Source organism: Anopheles ziemanni, chromosome 3 (genome assembly GCF_943734765.1).
Source record: "Anopheles ziemanni chromosome 3, idAnoZiCoDA_A2_x.2, whole genome shotgun sequence".
NCBI lineage: Eukaryota > Metazoa > Arthropoda > Insecta > Diptera > Culicidae > Anopheles > Anopheles ziemanni.
Window position 1 is genome coordinate 857,711 of NC_080706.1, and position 17,209 is coordinate 874,919.

Genomic DNA, 17,209 nt, shown 5'->3' on the forward strand with positions numbered 1-17,209 from the left:
TTTAAACAAGAGTGCGTTTACTACAACTCAACTGGTATCCATAATATAGTGAAGGAAGCTCAATAAAATAGTGCATTACATTGAAAGATTCTTCCATCGTGTGATAGTACATGGGGGGGAAGGGAAATTTCAGATAATACACAGTAAATAAAATCATCCCATCGCAATGTTTTGTGTCGGATAATGCAGCAGTTTATTTTCATGTACAATACCTACATGTATTGGCTTTGAAATGTAAGTTTTAATCGTTTGCTTATCTGTATCGAGCTGTGTTTCAGTACCAGTATAATTTTGTAGATGATATTTTTTTTACTTATAATCTTGCGTCTTTATCTTTCTGTTTGTAAAGAGGTGGTGTAACAGATTTATTTTTATTTATTTGCTTAACTAAAGGGAGCTGCTGTAAAACTGGATCAAGGGAGAGGACGACTGGATCTAAAGTAAACAAGTTTTTATCAAAAAACTTTGCTCTAACCATCTTTGGCGATATTAATGAGACCACTTTTTTCAATCACAATGCAGTTATGTTAGACTTTTAAATATTTCATATTACGAGAAACACGGATGATATCCGCTTATGTTTAATCATTCATCGGTTGGTTAACGTCTATGTCTTTCTTACATTTTCCTATCGATGCCATTACTCTGCTGATGTCCTTTGAACGAGGAATAAACGTGTTTGACTAGAAAATATTCCGTGAGATCATAATGCAGCTATGCATGTTCGTTTCGTCCTGAAGAGAAACCCTTCTTTTCTTATGTGTATTGTAGTTTGAACTTGTTCGAAGCTGTTCTACAATGGTTCAATGTCTCTAACAGTATTATTTCAAAAAGGACGTGAGCAGCTTCTTTTTTTGTTGGTTGGTTTCAATTGCTGCAACCAAACGGTAGCGGAAAGCAATTCCTTGCTTGAATAAATTGTGTTAAAAATATTGTTTCCACCTACTTTCAGGTTTTGGTCGGTAAGAAGTCTTACAGTTTATCATTTTGTATTACTTTACATTGATGCCTAATTACCCGTTGGGAAGCGGACTTCCGGAGGCCATTTAACGGCAACGAGAGATTTTGCGAGTGTTGCTGTGTCTTGTGACTTAAGTAATTAAAGATTGGTTGATTCCTTTTTAGGGTAGTGTTATTTTGGATTAAGCATTACGGACCATAGTTCAAGTTAAATGGTGACTTTTAATTAAGCGCGCGACCCGTAGGCCTTAGTCTAGAAATAAAAAGTGCAATTTTTTTCTAGTTTCCGAGTCCCTTGGCAAAGCTAGAGCCCACTTTCTAAGTCCAGATAAAACAACCGAGCTGACAACCAACAATGCACCTAGAATGGAATAAAGACTTGGCGTTTCTTTGAAAAACATGATTTGCCACACGAAAGCAAACACAATATCCGCCGACCGGGCAATCGCCACAGGACCGGCCTGTTCGTATTGCAATGCTAGCGTCAGCAGTATTTGTCCACCGAAGCTGAACAAAGCGAGAGCCACAACAAGGAAACGGTCCATTCCACACAGTGGCCAGCACAGTGCTCCTATGTAATAACACACTACCAGCGTATAGATCAATGCAAATGAACCGAAATTGGTCATAATAACAGAAAAGTGTAGCCCTTTCAGGGCACGCAACAGCACGTACGCATTGGCGCCAAATAGTGTCGATGAGAGGGCAGCCACAGGGCCCCAAATGTCGTAGTTGGATTCCATTACCTGCTCGTCTATGATCGTAGCAAGGTTGTCCCCAAACAGAAACGGGGGTTTTGTGATGAGGACAACGCCAATGAGTGTTAAGAAAATTGTGATAATGTTGAACATACCGCAGGCTTCACGCAGGAACAGTCGAGCAAATATGGCAACAAATACTGGCGTTGAGAATATAATCACCGATGCATCCGCTAGAGGCATGTGACGGAAGGCGTAAAAGCTGAGCATTAAACCTGTTGTTCCAACGAAGCATCGCAGCACAAGTATGATCCTTTTTCCTTCCGGGAAAAAGTTTTCCTCTCGATAAATTGCAATCGGTATCGAAGGAAGTAATACACCGATAAATCTGCGAGTGTAAAAAAGAGGGTTGATGAGAAACATTACAATTATCTGATTAGAGCGAATACGAACCTGAAGGTGGCCAACTCGATCGGATTTATATCAACAAGTCCTTTCACGATAACGGAGCAAAGCGAAAAGAAAAACGATGATACTGTTGCAAGTATTATCCCTAGGTATGGACAAGAGCACCGTAGCCAGGAGAGGGTATGGTGGCGTGTTGTGCCCTGGATCACCCCATCTACCAGCTGTTGCAGTTCCAAGTGTTCGGGCATTTTGCTCTATTAAAACGTTCTTTAATTTGATAATTCTATTTATGTTGAGCTAAAACCCCCCACGATGATTCGCTGAGAAAAAGGAAAAGAAATCTTTAAGCATAGAATAGTAGGCAATCTACAACATAAATCTTGGAGTAAACAAACCTGTGTTTCGGTCGCATGTTCTTATGTTCGGACAACCAAGGACGGAACAGAACGAAGAAAAATCTCGATTCATCATTACACTACGTGTTTCTCTACTCCATCTTAAGCGCACCAGTTGCATTCACGCGGCACTACTTAAATTACCTAACACTGATACATTAAATGTATATGAGTAAGCTGGATGGATACCTAAATCACTACAAATCCTTAAAATTATTTGGAGAAAACACAGACGATCCTCCCCCCGACTGTTTTAAATTTTGCACATTTTTAATCGTGACAGATGACAGATGAAAAAAGGCAGACAAGAATTATGCCCATGCAGCACTTCATGCGAAATATTGAGGATTTGTTTTAAACAGAATCGATAGGGCAATAATGGTTCGAATGAAAATTGATCCACACGAAATTTTATGTTTTAGCAAGACATCGCATGAGTGATACATGTTTGTCATTTCCAATTAATATTTTGGGCATTTTTGCTGCATGTACTCTTTTCATCGCGCGCATGCGTTTCGATCAAAGTACATACATTTACCAGGTTGCTTTATTTAGAAACACTTGTCATGTCGAGCTACTTTTTCTTGTCTATTACCCTTATTAGACAAGGAATGTATATGTCATATTTTTCCAGAAGTTATCTGCCAAACGCTCTTGACAGATACATTCCTTCCTCAAAATCGGAATCAGGCATGACCGGTTCCGATTTTCTTTCGACTGGCATTTATATGTCAAAGTGGCGATTTGTTTACTTTTTGTTTTGTTGTTTGCAACGGATTTTGTTCGTTACTCTAGGATGAACAAAACGCTAAATTCAAACATGAAAATGATCAAATAATTGTAAAACCCATTTTGTGGAACTTTGCGTTATTACACGAGCGGTCATCATTTATATGTCAAACGCCCTGCCAGAACCTACTTTGACAGTAAAAGGATGGAAAAATATGACCGATACATTCCTTGTCTAATAAGGGTATATCTGATTATCACATAATGAAAAAGAGAAGCGTTGCTGCTAATGAGGAAAAACACTATCCAAATAGTATTGTAGGGGTCTTCTACAGTCCAAGTACTGGCATGCAAAATTACATTGACATTACTTCTTCTTCTTCTTCAATTCGGCGAGGATTTACTCCAGTACGGCTATTGAATCCAGCTTCCTGGGCCTTCGCAAGCTAACCTGGAGACATAGACCTCTTTAGGTTAAGGACTGGCAACTAAAGGCCATATGTCCTGATTTTCTGTGGTTTTCGATTTTCTGTAGGCGTCGCCTTTTGACTGCCACCATGCGGCCAGGAGCACTGCTAGCCAACCACGCTAGTGCGCAGTCAAAATGCGGCTGTTCACCCGCCGTAACGAAAGGAATATTTCCTTCCGTTTGTCAGATCGCACGAAACTCGTGATCCGCTTGATTACTCAAACAGCACGAGATGTGCGTCGGCTAGGATTTCTCTGACTTGAGCTCCAGCTCGGCGACACCACGCGGCCGTGCCTAAGATAACCTTACTTTTCAGCTAACCCTTTTCAGGAACCTCGTGCACTGCTAACCATCCGCTCTGATGCGACGCCGAACTGGGACTGACATTGACATTACGCTACCAACAAAATGGTGGTCACTAGTGAAGTGAAAGCGCCTTGCAATAAATACACCTTGAATTCCATCCAGTTTGTTTACTGCATCAAAACAATTCGCATCGAGGATAAACACAACAACCGGACGCGTAGGATAGTGTAACCAATTTCCTGGATTTCGTTTTGATGATTTCTTTTCGGTAATTAAGTGAACAGTTGTGTATGTTTTGTGTCATAAACTTAGGTAAGTTTATTAAGCGTGTATACAAAAGTCATGATATACAAAAATACTTATATCTCGTGCTCCGCTGTGTAGTGGAAGCACATTTTGCCATTCATAAGATGAGCTGCTTGCTGCCATGCTGATAATATTTTTGCAAGTGACTTAATAGTGTATAATAACGAGCGGAACGACTTCTAAAATGGTTGAACGTTCACGCGCTCCATTGTACATTAAGAAACAATACATTACATAAAGTCATACTCTGCAATCAGTACTAGAAAGTCGAAAATTGCATAGCTGCATATTGGAAAAGGCTTTTTGTAACATGGCCATCCCGGTGTTCCGGCTCATCCCAGGTCCGCTATGACGTTGTCCAAATCAGTTTGCAAAGTACAACACTCCTCTCGTACCTTGCTGATTTCGTCCTTGATGCGATCGACATTGGCTTGTAGTATGTAGTTGCCCTTTTTCAATGAAGCCAGGCGAGCTTCATGCCGCTTGACCCTAGGTTCCAGATTGGTTTTCTTCTTCTCATCAGCGGCATCCTGGGGGAAGGAAAAACGGTTACCATAAGCATACGTTTGTGATGATACGTTTTGTTCAATTTTCACTCACCTCCGCTTCATTTTCACTCTCATTTTCACTTTCTGACTCGGATTCTTCCGATTCGCTTTCCTCCTCCTCTTCCTCCTCCTCCGGTTCTTCTTCCGGTTCCTCTGGTGGTGGTTCCTTGGATTCCGCGGTTCCTTCATCATCGTCGTCCTCCATTTTCATCAATGCAGCCATTTTTTCCACCTCTTTCTGCAATTTTTTATACTTCTTCTTCTCAGCCCTAGAATAAAACGGAACGAAAGTTTAGTTCGACTCTGGCCCGCATCCGTCCGTTAGTCCCTTTGCTTTCACGTTTACATACTTCAGGGCATACTGGTTGGTTTTCATGGCGTATTTCAGTGCCTGCCTTTCGGCGTGTTTTTCTTCCTGTTTTTCCTTCAATCGCGTCAGTCGAGCCTGCAGCATGTTGACCTCCCGATTCAGTCGTTTGGCAGCCTTTTCCGCCTTCTTTTCCTCATCCTCTTCCTCTTCCTCCTCTTCCTCCTCTTCCGGTTGCAACTCTGGGGAGCTTTCCTTTTGTGCGGATTCGGTGGCCCGGCGAACATCGGTAACATTTCCCTGTACATAGCCCAAAAAACTGGGTGCGTTAGTGCACGTCTTTCCCATACAATGAAGACAAAATTACTAAATCGTTAGAAGCTACTAGCAAATGTTTTCCGTTTAAGCGTTAAACTTCATTAAGCAGCCTATCGTCCGATAACAGCCTCGCTCCAATGTTAATATTACATCATAATGCATTATAAATTACCTGATGCTCGTTCAAATAGTAGTCGTCGTCCGTTAAGCACTGCATTTAATATAATAAAAAGCAACATACAATCATAATTAGCGTTATGATAAGCGAGGAGATAAGAAATGGTAAATTAAATCATTCCCAAACAATCTCATGTAAGTGTTCCCAGGCTCTTTTCGTTAATGTTGGCGCTTCGTTCTGTTAGTGACATTTGTTTCGCATACCAAATGTTAAGAACCGATGCATAATGCCATCAATGTAAAGTGACCAATAATCGCTTTGAAAAGCTAACTGCCCGAATGTGTTCTGAAAGATGAACGAATGTTCCTTCTGTTTTCCCCCTTTTCCCCCCCCCCCAGGAGAGCTCTGCTTTTCCGATTCCCCCGCCTTTACCTGAAGTTTCTTCTCGAGCTCGGCAATCTTTCGTTTCTGCTCCTCAGTCAGCTTGTAGGCCGTGTCCAGCTCCTTGGCGACGGTTTGATATTTTTGCTCCAACTGGTGCGATTGTTTCTGGGCCTCCAGCGCTTCATCCTTCAGCGATTGGATGAGATCCGATTGCGGTCCGGTGACGGTCGATCTTTCCTCGCCGCTCAGCGGGTTCCAGCGCTCGCGGGACAGTTCCGCCTCGAGGTTCTGCACACGCGCCTGCAGTCGCTTGTTTTCGCGTTCCAGCGCCTCATTGTTGCGAAGCTCGTGGGCCAGCATCTGTTTTGTACTTTGCAGATCGTCACGAACCTTGTCGATGTCGTCCAGCTCGTCCTCCTCTTCGTCGGCCGGTGGGGCCTCCATGTTAGCGCGTGACTCCGACTTGGCCAGCTGCTCCTCCAACGTCATCTGACGCCGGAACTTGCGCAATCCACCGAGGATCGGTTTGCTGCGATCATTGCACTTGGTTGGCTTCAGCTGGACACCGCCCTGGATCTGTTTGAGCAGCTGATTGTGCGCCGTCGCCTTTTCCGTCTCGAAGATGAACTGATCTTTCACTTTCGTGATCGACTTGGAGTTGATAATCGGGTGTGATCTGTCGAATAGAGTGGACGCGAAGGGAAAGGGGGTGGAAACGAAACGATCGGCTGTTATTAGTGTACGATCCTTTACGGCCTGATGGAAGCATACATAAATACATAAACTGTACACATAGAAACATATTACACAAAATTGGACCAGCGACAGCTAGATTAAAGGGACAACCATAAAAAAAGACATATACATAAAACACGGAAAAATTCTTCAAGCTGCACAGAGATTGGGAATTGGCTTACAACCCCGTGCCGGACATTGGCTCATGTCTTGGTACCTGTCATTACACTCAACGTGGCGCAGTTTTCTTCCCTGTTCCACCTCCTTCATCATGTCGGACCAATCCGGACGTCGACGAGGACGTCGTCTGTGGAAAAAAGGGAAAATCCATAAAAGGTAACATGTGATTAGCTGTTAGTCGAGGTATTTCACGATTCACGTAGACAAACGAGATTAGCTACAATTGCGCCTGGCTTTAGTGTTAGTGGTTTCCATAGTTGAACTTGCAGCTTGTGGAAGCTTGGTGGGATCAAACGGGCAATGGGATGTCACGAAAAACAAAAGCGAAACGAATCGATGGCAATTCTTTTAATGCAGCTGCATGAGACCCTTGGGGCCGCTATGATTTCCAACGTGAGCGCGTGAGGAACTTACTTAAGTTTGTCCAGCACCTCCTTCTGCTTATCGGAAATATCCTTTTTCGCAAAGTCGGGCGGTGGTTTCATTCCCGGCGGCGGTGGTGGTGGGGGCGGTATATTAGATTTTGGCATCGGTGGTGGTGGAGGAACTGCAATATTCATAGTGGATGAATCAACAAATCGTATTGTAGTATGAGCTGTTGCGAAAACAAGCGTCCTAAATGGGTGTCTAATGCCAACAACAACTTTGTTGACACTTGACACTAGTTTTTGGCTACTTCGATGCCTCCTGACTCATGAAAAACATGATGATTGAAATGATCAGTTGGTCGTACGACGTGTTGCACTTACTTCTTTTGCTGCTTTCGGACTTCAGCATGGAAGGTTTGTGCGGATATGCTTCTTCCTTCTTCGGGATGTCCTCCAGCAGGGGTTTTTCGACCTTCTTCAACTGGACCTCCGGAAGCTTCTCCTTCACACGCGGTGCCTTAAGGTTCGACGGTACCTTGCGAAGCTGCACACGGAAGTTTTTGGCTGGTTCTGGCGATACGGATCGCTCCTTGACCGGGGCTTCCTGCTGCGGACGCGCAATCTTCTTCAGTAGCGGCTTCACGAACGTTTTCGGTTCCGGCGACGAGGACTTTTCCGAGGCTGACTTCGAGGACGACTTGCTGTCGGTGTCGGTTTTTTCGGGACTTTTCGATGGCGTCACTTTGCGCAGCGGCACGAGCAGCTTCGGTTGCGCATCCTCTACCTTTTTGGCTTGGCTCGGATCGGGCTTTTTGGGCGATGGCTTCGTCGTGGGCGGCGGTGGTGGTGGGGATGACTCCTCCTCCTCCTCGGACTCGGTTTCCGTTTCGTACTCTGTGCTGCCTTCCTCTTCCTCCTCTTCCTCCTCCACCTCTTCTTCCTCCTCCTCTTCTTCCTCGTCCTCGGATTCGGGAGTCGGTTCTCGGGCCTTCGTAGGAGCGGGCTTCGGCTTGCCCGGTTCCCGTAGCACCGTCATGACGGGGGTTGTATTTTTCAGCGCCGTTTTGGGCTCCGGCTTACTCAATGGTGGTGCGACCGGCTTTTTGTGCGTCACCACTACCGGCACCTTGATTTCTTTCGATTGCAGCTTGGCCGTTGTCGTTGCCGGTGCTGGCGCCTTTTTCGCACCCGTTTCACCATTTTCTTTCGGGGCCACGGTGGCCGTTTTCGTGGGAGACGACGTGCTGGTGGCGGCCGGGGCCACTTTGGAGGACGGTGACGATTCTTTGGTATCTGTGGCTGGTGTTACACTGGCCTTGCGGGTCCACGCCGGCGGTACGTTCTTGTTAACCGTCTCCAGCCGATCCTTTAACCAAGGCGGACGACTATTCACTGGCATTACGTTCGTAGGTGATTTTGCTGGGCCTCACAGCGCTGTACGTTTTGGAATAATGATGGATTCTATACACTTTGATTTATTGTATGTTGGCACGTTTTATGTGTTCCTTGTGTTTTGTGTATTGCGTAAACCAGTTGGTCAAATATTAGAACGGCACTATCTTGTGGCTAAAACAATTAAACTGAAGTAAAATTTATTAGGCAAATGAAACGCATTCACACTTTGTACGTAATATAACGTTACTTTCACATACAATGCCTGAAATCGCTTGAAAATCATTACTGTTCACCATAGAATGTGACTCAATAATCATTTTCGATTTTAAAACAATATTTTGCTCTTCATAGAACACGTCTCATATCTCATGAAGGTGAGTGAATCAGCTTCAACATTAAGTATCCTTCCTATCCTTTCCGCTGTCCCTGCATACGAGTAAGATTAAACATCTAAAATTGTAGGCCGCAACGTCATTGCCCGGACCGAAATCCTCGCGAAGGAGGGAGGAAGGATTGCAATTAAAATATTTCAAGCGTGCCGCAGTTTATTCTGAGGTTTGTCATTGCCATCACGACGATGACGTCCGGTGTAACGCTCCGCTTGGGGCAACCCGTCCACCTCAGGCTCAGGGAAGGATGAAAGGTTCACACCCGGGATCGGGGAAGTGGGATCGTATTATTAAAGGTGTACAACATTTGGGCTAAAAATAAATCGTAATCGTTGAATCGAGACAGCACACCGACTCGAAAAAATATTCGCAACGAATTTTGCTCAAAACAGACCTACTGCTAGAGAAAAGGAATGCCACGCGCATCACTCAGGTGGTGGAAAATTCTCCGTGGATACAAAGAAAAAGGGTGTCTGGAGCTTTCTGTGGGCGCAAAATATAATTTGCTGTTTTTTAATTGTGCAAAAACCTGCTTGAGAAGAAAGACATGATTTGTCGTCTCAGTTAGCACCAATGATGTCCCGAAAAGAAACGAAACGCACTTAAAGTGACCGGTTGACTCAATAAGACAAAAATATCACAACCGCGTGTGTAGCCATTTAAAAAAGGTTATTTTCCCACGAATTATTTCATGAGGGGTAAAACTCATAATTCATTCTCATACTTAAAATGTGTGATGGAATTTTTTTTTTGCATTTTGCAGGACGAATATTGTCAAGAAAAAATAATTACTTTATGCATTATTTATGGTAGACTTATGGATCTTTTGTTTTTGTTTTTGGTATTTGATATTTACACAAGCTGTGCAAAGTTCCCACAGCTTTGGGTTTTACAATGGTGTGTATAATTATTCCGCCGTCATCACACACGTGCCAATGGCGCAAGGTTATGGGCCACGTTGACAACGGAAACGAACTTGATGCTCGTGCTTAATAACATTGGGCGATTATGGATCCGACTCGAAGAGCAGCTGTACGTACGACGGGTCTAATCTTATCTCCTCGCAATGAATGGGCACTCCTCAGTCAATTAAAAATTCTAACATGTTCAATCGGGCCGCTTCGTATGCTAAATGTAATGATGCGTAACACGAGGCTATTTCGGTTCGAACAATTTCCTAATAATAACTCCCAACAGTCCTATAGAACACCGACCATCGACCGCCCTCCTCCACCCTAATGGAGGCGAATGGTGTTTTACTGTTTGTCAACAACAACGTGTGTGTGTGGGGGGGGGGGGGGGGGGGGGGGGGGGGTTGCGTACGATCGCGCACCAAGATCGTACGTCCAACTGGACCGTGACATCGCTGTTGGGTTTGAGTTCGGATTAATTTAGAAATTTATTTACACATTTTCTCCCGCCCCACTGCCCGTGTTGCGCCCCCCCAGAGGGCGTTTTCTATCGAGAGGAAAAGAATCGGCTAAAGGTCAAGACGACAGTTTTATGGGAGGCTGCTAAGACCCAGAACCAGTCGGTGAAGGTTGTCCGTCTCGATGCCGAAGGCCAGGCACAAGAGCATTGTAATAAAAATGGTAGCCAGGGCAGCAAATTGCATTGTTCTTTGAACAGCGGGATTATGATTCGCCATAAGGCTTCGAAAAATATTAAATTTATTTTCTTCCGTGGATCACTTTCGGCAACGATGGCCTTCTTTTAAATGTTCTCGCTGGACGTTGAGTGTGCGTGTTTATGTATGTGTGCGTGTGTGTGTGCTGTGTGGCTTTGAATGTATGAGCGATTTAAAAAAAGTAAATTCTTTCGCATTTCATTACAACAAAAAGTTTCTACACTTGCAAAACGTAAACGCAATCCAAAAGAGAACAAAACGATCGTAGCCCATTGAAGACGCGGAAAGAGGATTCCTATCCTAACGAAATGTTGAAAATTTCACTCATTTCAATGTAGGTCAGCACTCGACGAATTCCAACCGAGAAAAACTGGCACACTTCTATCCGCCTTTTTGCCAGTACTACAAAATCTCTTCGATGTGTTTTTTTTCTCCTACTCAACTCTGTTGTTGTCTGTGGCACTTTCCCTTTGCAGTACATGCTGGTTCGCCCTGCCCACGTCATTTTTCACACCCAACCTACACACACACACACACACGCACATACAAACACCACCCATGCACATTTTGTCGATCTCAACATTAGGGGATTTCCATTCTTTTTTGTAATTTTGCGATTGAACTGAACGAGGAAAAGCGCCACAACCACCACACAAGACGGAAAGGAGTTGGCCACATAGCTGTGTAAAGGAGGTCGAAATTTTCCGCACAGTTACACACACTCATACTCGTACAGGGGCAGGAAAATTCGTACACATTTTCCTCGTGAATGCATTCTTACGCGCAAACACACACACACACACACACCCCCACAGTGTGTGCAGGTAGACATTCTACTAATTTTCTTCACGAGTTGCGATCCTCGATTTTTCCTCTTGCTGCTAATTCAGCGTTACGACACAGGACATTTTCGCAAAAGGGGTAAATGTCTGTAGACAACGCGCACTATCAGTATGGGCATTTAAAAAAGGTAAAATGAAATCAGTTATAGAGGTTAATGTTGTTCACTATGTTTCAGACACCTTTTAACTAATCACCACCGTTGTTGAACCGTTCAACTTAATGCACGTAGTTGGGAAAACTACTACTGCACAACATTAGTTCGGAACCACCGTGCGCATCGAACGAACCTTAACGACTGATCGTTTGTGAGAAGAAAAATCGCGAAAACCACCCCAAAAACCACGAGAGCGCCGTCCGACGTAACGGACAGTGCGCGCACTCGGTCATAAGGTGGTTTTTCCGAATTTTGCCACAGATTTTCTGTCGGATGTGGTCAAAGCTGGACGGTAGGATGGAGGCTGGGATTGGGGGAAGGGTGCTCTCCAACCCATATTGAGCGCTTCGTCCTGGTTTGTTTGAATATCTCTCTTTTCCGTTGCTCTGGTGCGCAGGGTTATACACGCGCATAGCTAAAATTAAATCTCTGGCTTCGAACGAACAGGCTTGATCAGAACAGACGAGATCAGACATCGCAGATGCTTGGTTAGTCAGAGACCCCTCGGTAGGTCTCTGGCAAATGCGTAGGCATATGACGGAAAATTCGTCCGGCTGGCAAATATGAGAAAAACCACCAAACAAACGCGCTCGTTCGGCGCACGTGCGACAAACGTTACTAGAGCCCTCCCTGGTTCTTTGTTTTTCGGAAACTCTCTTCTTTGCACTAATCTCGGAGTGTGCACTTGGGTCGGTGGGTGGGGAAGCAACCGGATTGGGCACCGCAACTCTCACACGTGCGTCACGAAACCGATGGCATCATTAATGGGAGGGATTGTTTACTAATCGGTGATCGTGTCACGTACGGGTGTTAAATAATCGCAAATGTTTTTTTTTGTTTTCGCGCTTTAGTGGAGAAAAACCGTACTCTTGATTAAGGACTTCATTTCTTTTTATTTTCTTAAATTTATAATTAGTAGGAACAGTACCGTTTGGATAGTAAACATCGAGGTAGTGAGATATCTTAATCCTGTTTATCAAACGCTTATTATAAAACATCAATACTTGGGTTGCGTTTGTTTGCCACGGCAGTTGGACATGCTTTGGATTTTCCTTAAATTTTGTTTTGATCGACTATGTCCGTCATCGGGGAAAAGTGCGGCCACGTTTTGATCTCCTCAAACAGTCGATCGCCGGGGCATTCTGTGGATCGAACTTGTCGGTGCCCAAGCAGGGTGTAGTTCTGCGCGATGATTCCTTGCCGCACACCGTATTCGATGAGTTTTTGAGTCGCCGCGATCATGTTTTTCGGTGGTAAATCAGCTTCAAAAGAAAAGAAGGTGCAATGAGCTAATAAAGAAAAGATTGTCCAAGTCGGTCCCAGAGGGGAAACTTACCGACCCAGTCACCTATAAGGCATATACCGACGCTCCGATTGTTGTACCGGGGAGCGTGGGCACCGATGACGTTGAATCCTCGACCCTGATACACGCGACCATCGCCGCCGACTGCGAAACTGTATCCAATGTCGTTCCACTGTCGCTGAACCTGGTGCATCTTCTGCATCTCTTGCATCGCTTCGATGCACTGCAGCCCACTGTAACACGCGGCCGGTATGTACGAGTGGTGAATGATGACGTATGGAATGGGTCCGGCAAAGTGTTCGACTAGTTTTGCCGGCTGGGCATTCCACACATCGCGGGACACGTACGGAGGATGTCCTATCGATATGGAAGAGAAAAGATTAGAACACTAAGTAACTTCCACCGAGAGAGATAGTTGAGTAGCGTGCACTTTAATGGGATTTACTCCACACAGGTGTTAAAAAGACGCAATTCATGATTGCCTTACGTCCATATTAAACACAGATTGACAGATGATATCTGATTCACAGCATGCTTTTCTTTTTCGTTTGGAATCAGTGTTCATTTCATAAACATCTGGTCTTATTGCTTCGTTGATTGATTCGAAGATAACTGTAGCAGTCTGTCTTCGACGGGGATTTTGTGACAAACGATCATATCATCTAGCTGCAGCCATTCCTACGTCAATTGTAATTATCGGGCACTGGTTCGAGGCTAACACGCTGCATCGCCATCGATTACACTTACCGCACGCTTTACTCTCCACTGCTAGGTATACTATTCCAAGTGCAATTGCACTGAGAGAAGCATACATTTGGTTTGTTACACTCATGTTTTTTTAACCCAAATTTCTAACCGAAAACCTTGCTCGACAACTGGACTTTTTGCACACTATTTGCATAAGTCCCGGTAGCAGACAGCAAACAGTCTGCCCGAGGCCAAACTATCGGAAACAGGAACCGTACTTGATGCCTAGAGGCCGGGCATCCAATGGAAAACAAACAATGAGTTTCAAAACTGTTCACTTTTCGAGGCGATGAACACACAAATCGTTGTTGTCACTCGCGGTTGCGGGATTGGGGGCTTTACTTAGTTCCTCTTTTTTTCTTTTTTTTTTGTGTGTTAAATACTTTAAGGTTAACGTTCCGTTGACATTGTATTTTTTCTACCTCAGCGCGACTCGTTTCGCGTTGCTTTTAAGGTCCAGGGCGACGTTTGATAAGTTAATGTGCCAAATGACGCACATGTAAGGTCGGCGGAACATGCGTTATCAGAGGTATGGTGTACTCCCTTGGCGCAGGTTGAAATGATACTGTTGCCTCGAAAACCATCCATCCACGGTTAAATACATCCGACGAAGGTTAACCTTCATTTACCAACCTTCAACAACCAACAAATTTGTTGCGAATTCGGAGATGTGGTGTGTGGTGGAGAGCAGGACGGCATCCCCTCCCCTTCCCTACCCTTGCCACTCCAAAGAGCCACACGGAAAGAGTGAGAGGATGGTACTTCCCGTAGTTGACAGAGAGGTGAAGCGAGCCAGCCAGCTATAGACAGACGGTCGAGTGAAGATCGAGCAGTTTAACTTGAACGGAACACCCCACCAGCAAGAACCGTTTCGATCGCGAACCGGTCAGGCCTCCGCCGTGGATCAGAAAGTGACGCATACATCAGTCGAATTTGCCGTCGCACTCGCACCGCCGGCGTTCAAAATTTCCGGTTGGGAAAAGATGTAACCGATTCGATTTTGTACCGAGCGCTCGTTAAAAATTGCATACCTGCAGGGACTCTGTATGGAAATCGTATGGGAAACGGTATCACCGATTCGAATTGTATATGAGAGCAAAGAATGGAGAACGTAACATGTATGTCCCTCTCACATTTTTTTCATACATTTGTTTTGTTTATGTTCCGTTCTACCATTCGATGCAGCGAACAGTCGGAATGAAAACTACACGAAGTTCAAAAAATGCATGATATAAATTCCAAAATATCACTGTTGCGGTTTATCGTAGCTAAACACAATCCGAAGACATAATCTTAACCTGAAAAGAATCTGGTCAACTCAGGTCATAACTCCTAAATCGCTTTACAACTGATGGAGTTTTGAACGATTTTGAAAGCATTTGCAACATTGCCATATGGTTTTACAAAACAACAACTGGTAGAAAGATGTCTCTTTGGACAAAGATGGTACCTGCGAACAGATACCATGTGTTTGACATGTTGTTTGAACAAATCGATCACAGTTCAACATCAATGAAAATAACAAGCGCATACGCCGTGGTGTAAAACATAATTTTTGTATCGGGAACAAAGTACAAAAAAGACACAATCGAGTGATTTATCATATTTATGTGTTACCATGAAAGTAAAGTTGATGAATTAAAAATCCCGACGACCGCGTTGAATTTTGAATCCAACCACGCACTTTCTCGTTTTTAATCAGCGAACAAACAAATCACAACTTTTCCGTTCCACCAGGCTCAAGTAGTGCCAGGCTCAAAGCACCTTCTGTGAAGGGTGGAAGCAATGCGCAATCAAACTATGTGCATTTCCTGTGCTTAAAGGAAAGGTACAAAAGAACGGTATTATTTTTCCGGCCTCGATCACTCCTCTCGCGTAGATGCTAAATCCGATATTGCAGTATGTTTTGCAACAGTGTCACCAACACTGAATAATTGAATGCATACCATCGTGTTGTCCAAAGACTTCATGTTTTCAATAACCCACTCGATCGATTTTCATTATACAAACGCATCACTAGACGAACTCCAATATTACAGTTAGGCCATGTAATATCGAACCCCAAGCATTTGTGTTCATAGGAAACTTACAAAGTAATTTGTCCGGACGATAATTTGTCCGGCAGTGATCTTTTTTCTATGCGCCCGTGCAGTTGCTACAGCAATACAAGCGCATGTTTTGCAACAGCATTACCCACGCAGAATAAACAAATGCAATAATTGCAATAATTGCCGAAATAAACAAATGCAAAATAATATTGTGGAATTTCCAACCTAAATCCAAATTTTACATCAAGAACATTAGCTTGACGAAATCTTTTCTCTTCAACATTGGCATCACCTGCTTGAAGCCATCATAATACAGGAAAAAATACCATTATAGATATGTTGCAAATTGCTAACGTTTGAAGAGGAAACCGCGCGAGTGAAAACTAATGTTGGGATCAAAACTAGCGTAGAAGACGCTCTGATTTCCTCAATTGAAAAATCCGATCCGAAGCCGATTTCTGCATAAAAAGCATGGCAACATGGTGCTGGGTGGCAGGAGAGAAGGAAATACTGTGAAATGTCTTGTAAATATCGTTATCATTACCCGATCCATCCGGTCTGTTAAACTTTGGAAGCTAAGTACGAAGAAAAGTTCCTTGTGGAAAAATCATAGCTTTGAAAATCGTTATCCCACATTGCATCATATCCGCTGGCACATGGTATTATCGTTTTCTTTTTTTTCATAATGAACAGAGCTTGTTACATTATAACCACCTTTGCATCGTTTTGCAACAATTTTACACCAACAACACTAGAAGATTCCGAGTGGATGATTTTAATTGTTATAGTGTGTGTTTGCCTTCACATCGCAGTGGTGTGACCGACCGAATGGTATAACGAGTGTTGTATTTTGTCTTGAATGGTTTGAGGCAATTTTTGCAAGGGCACATATTTACACATTTGGGTTGAATTTACGGGCAGAAGGAAGGGTCTGAGGGAATCTTCGTGGAACTTTAAAAGTTGCGTTTTGAAAAGTACTTTAAGTTTGTCCAACACCGCAAGACGCTATCTACCACCGTTTGGGCGCAAGAGCAAAATACATGTTCCCATTGAATCTCACAAAAATCATTGACATCAGTACACAATGAGATGACGCGCATTCGATTTCTTGAATAAAAATTTTTTGGTCAAAAAATATATATTTTTCGAATAAAAAATGACGACCATCAATTCAATACATCCCTGATTGCACCTTGACTACATCACTGACCGGGCGTCTCCATAGCCAAGATAATCTATCTTGTTTGTTTTTTTTTATTAATTTCGTCCGTTTAGTGTGTGAACCTCATGTCCCAAACTCGTTGATATATATTGGGTACACAACGTGTTGGATTTATGGTTGGCAATAGCCTACCTTGTTTCCAGTATTTCTTTCAGATTCAATCATGCCATTTCAAGGGTTCGGGACGTCAACAGCGCTACATACACGTCGACGATGCAAGAGCGAACGAGACGGAAACACATGTCCCGCAAG

General features: G+C 43.8%; 3 protein-coding genes across 3 annotated transcripts; all 3 read right to left on the reverse strand.

The window, feature by feature from the left end:
* Positions 1-175: 175 nt before the first annotated feature.
* Positions 176-2,698, reverse strand: LOC131286156 (solute carrier family 35 member G1). The gene is made up of 3 exons (XM_058315048.1): positions 2,462-2,698; positions 2,112-2,386; positions 176-2,046 (listed from the first exon to the last, which is right to left on the reverse strand). Exons 2-3 carry the CDS (start codon positions 2,312-2,314, stop codon positions 1,209-1,211), a joined length of 1,041 nt encoding a protein of 346 aa, XP_058171031.1. The 5' UTR covers positions 2,315-2,386; positions 2,462-2,698; the 3' UTR covers positions 176-1,208.
* Positions 2,699-4,603: 1,905 nt separating this feature from the next.
* Positions 4,604-8,628, reverse strand: LOC131287518 (trichohyalin). The gene is made up of 8 exons (XM_058316578.1): positions 7,611-8,628; positions 7,276-7,408; positions 6,899-6,988; positions 5,995-6,622; positions 5,617-5,655; positions 5,170-5,426; positions 4,872-5,088; positions 4,604-4,801 (listed from the first exon to the last, which is right to left on the reverse strand). Exons 1-8 carry the CDS (start codon positions 8,626-8,628, stop codon positions 4,604-4,606), a joined length of 2,580 nt encoding a protein of 859 aa, XP_058172561.1.
* A 4,024-nt stretch (positions 8,629-12,652) lies between these two features.
* LOC131289766 (peptidoglycan-recognition protein LB) lies at positions 12,653-13,819 on the reverse strand. Its single transcript, XM_058319076.1, has 3 exons — positions 13,688-13,819; positions 12,974-13,297; positions 12,653-12,899 (listed from the first exon to the last, which is right to left on the reverse strand). Exons 1-3 carry the CDS (start codon positions 13,770-13,772, stop codon positions 12,691-12,693), a joined length of 618 nt encoding a protein of 205 aa, XP_058175059.1. The 5' UTR covers positions 13,773-13,819; the 3' UTR covers positions 12,653-12,690.
* Between the last annotated feature and the right edge of the window lie 3,390 nt (positions 13,820-17,209).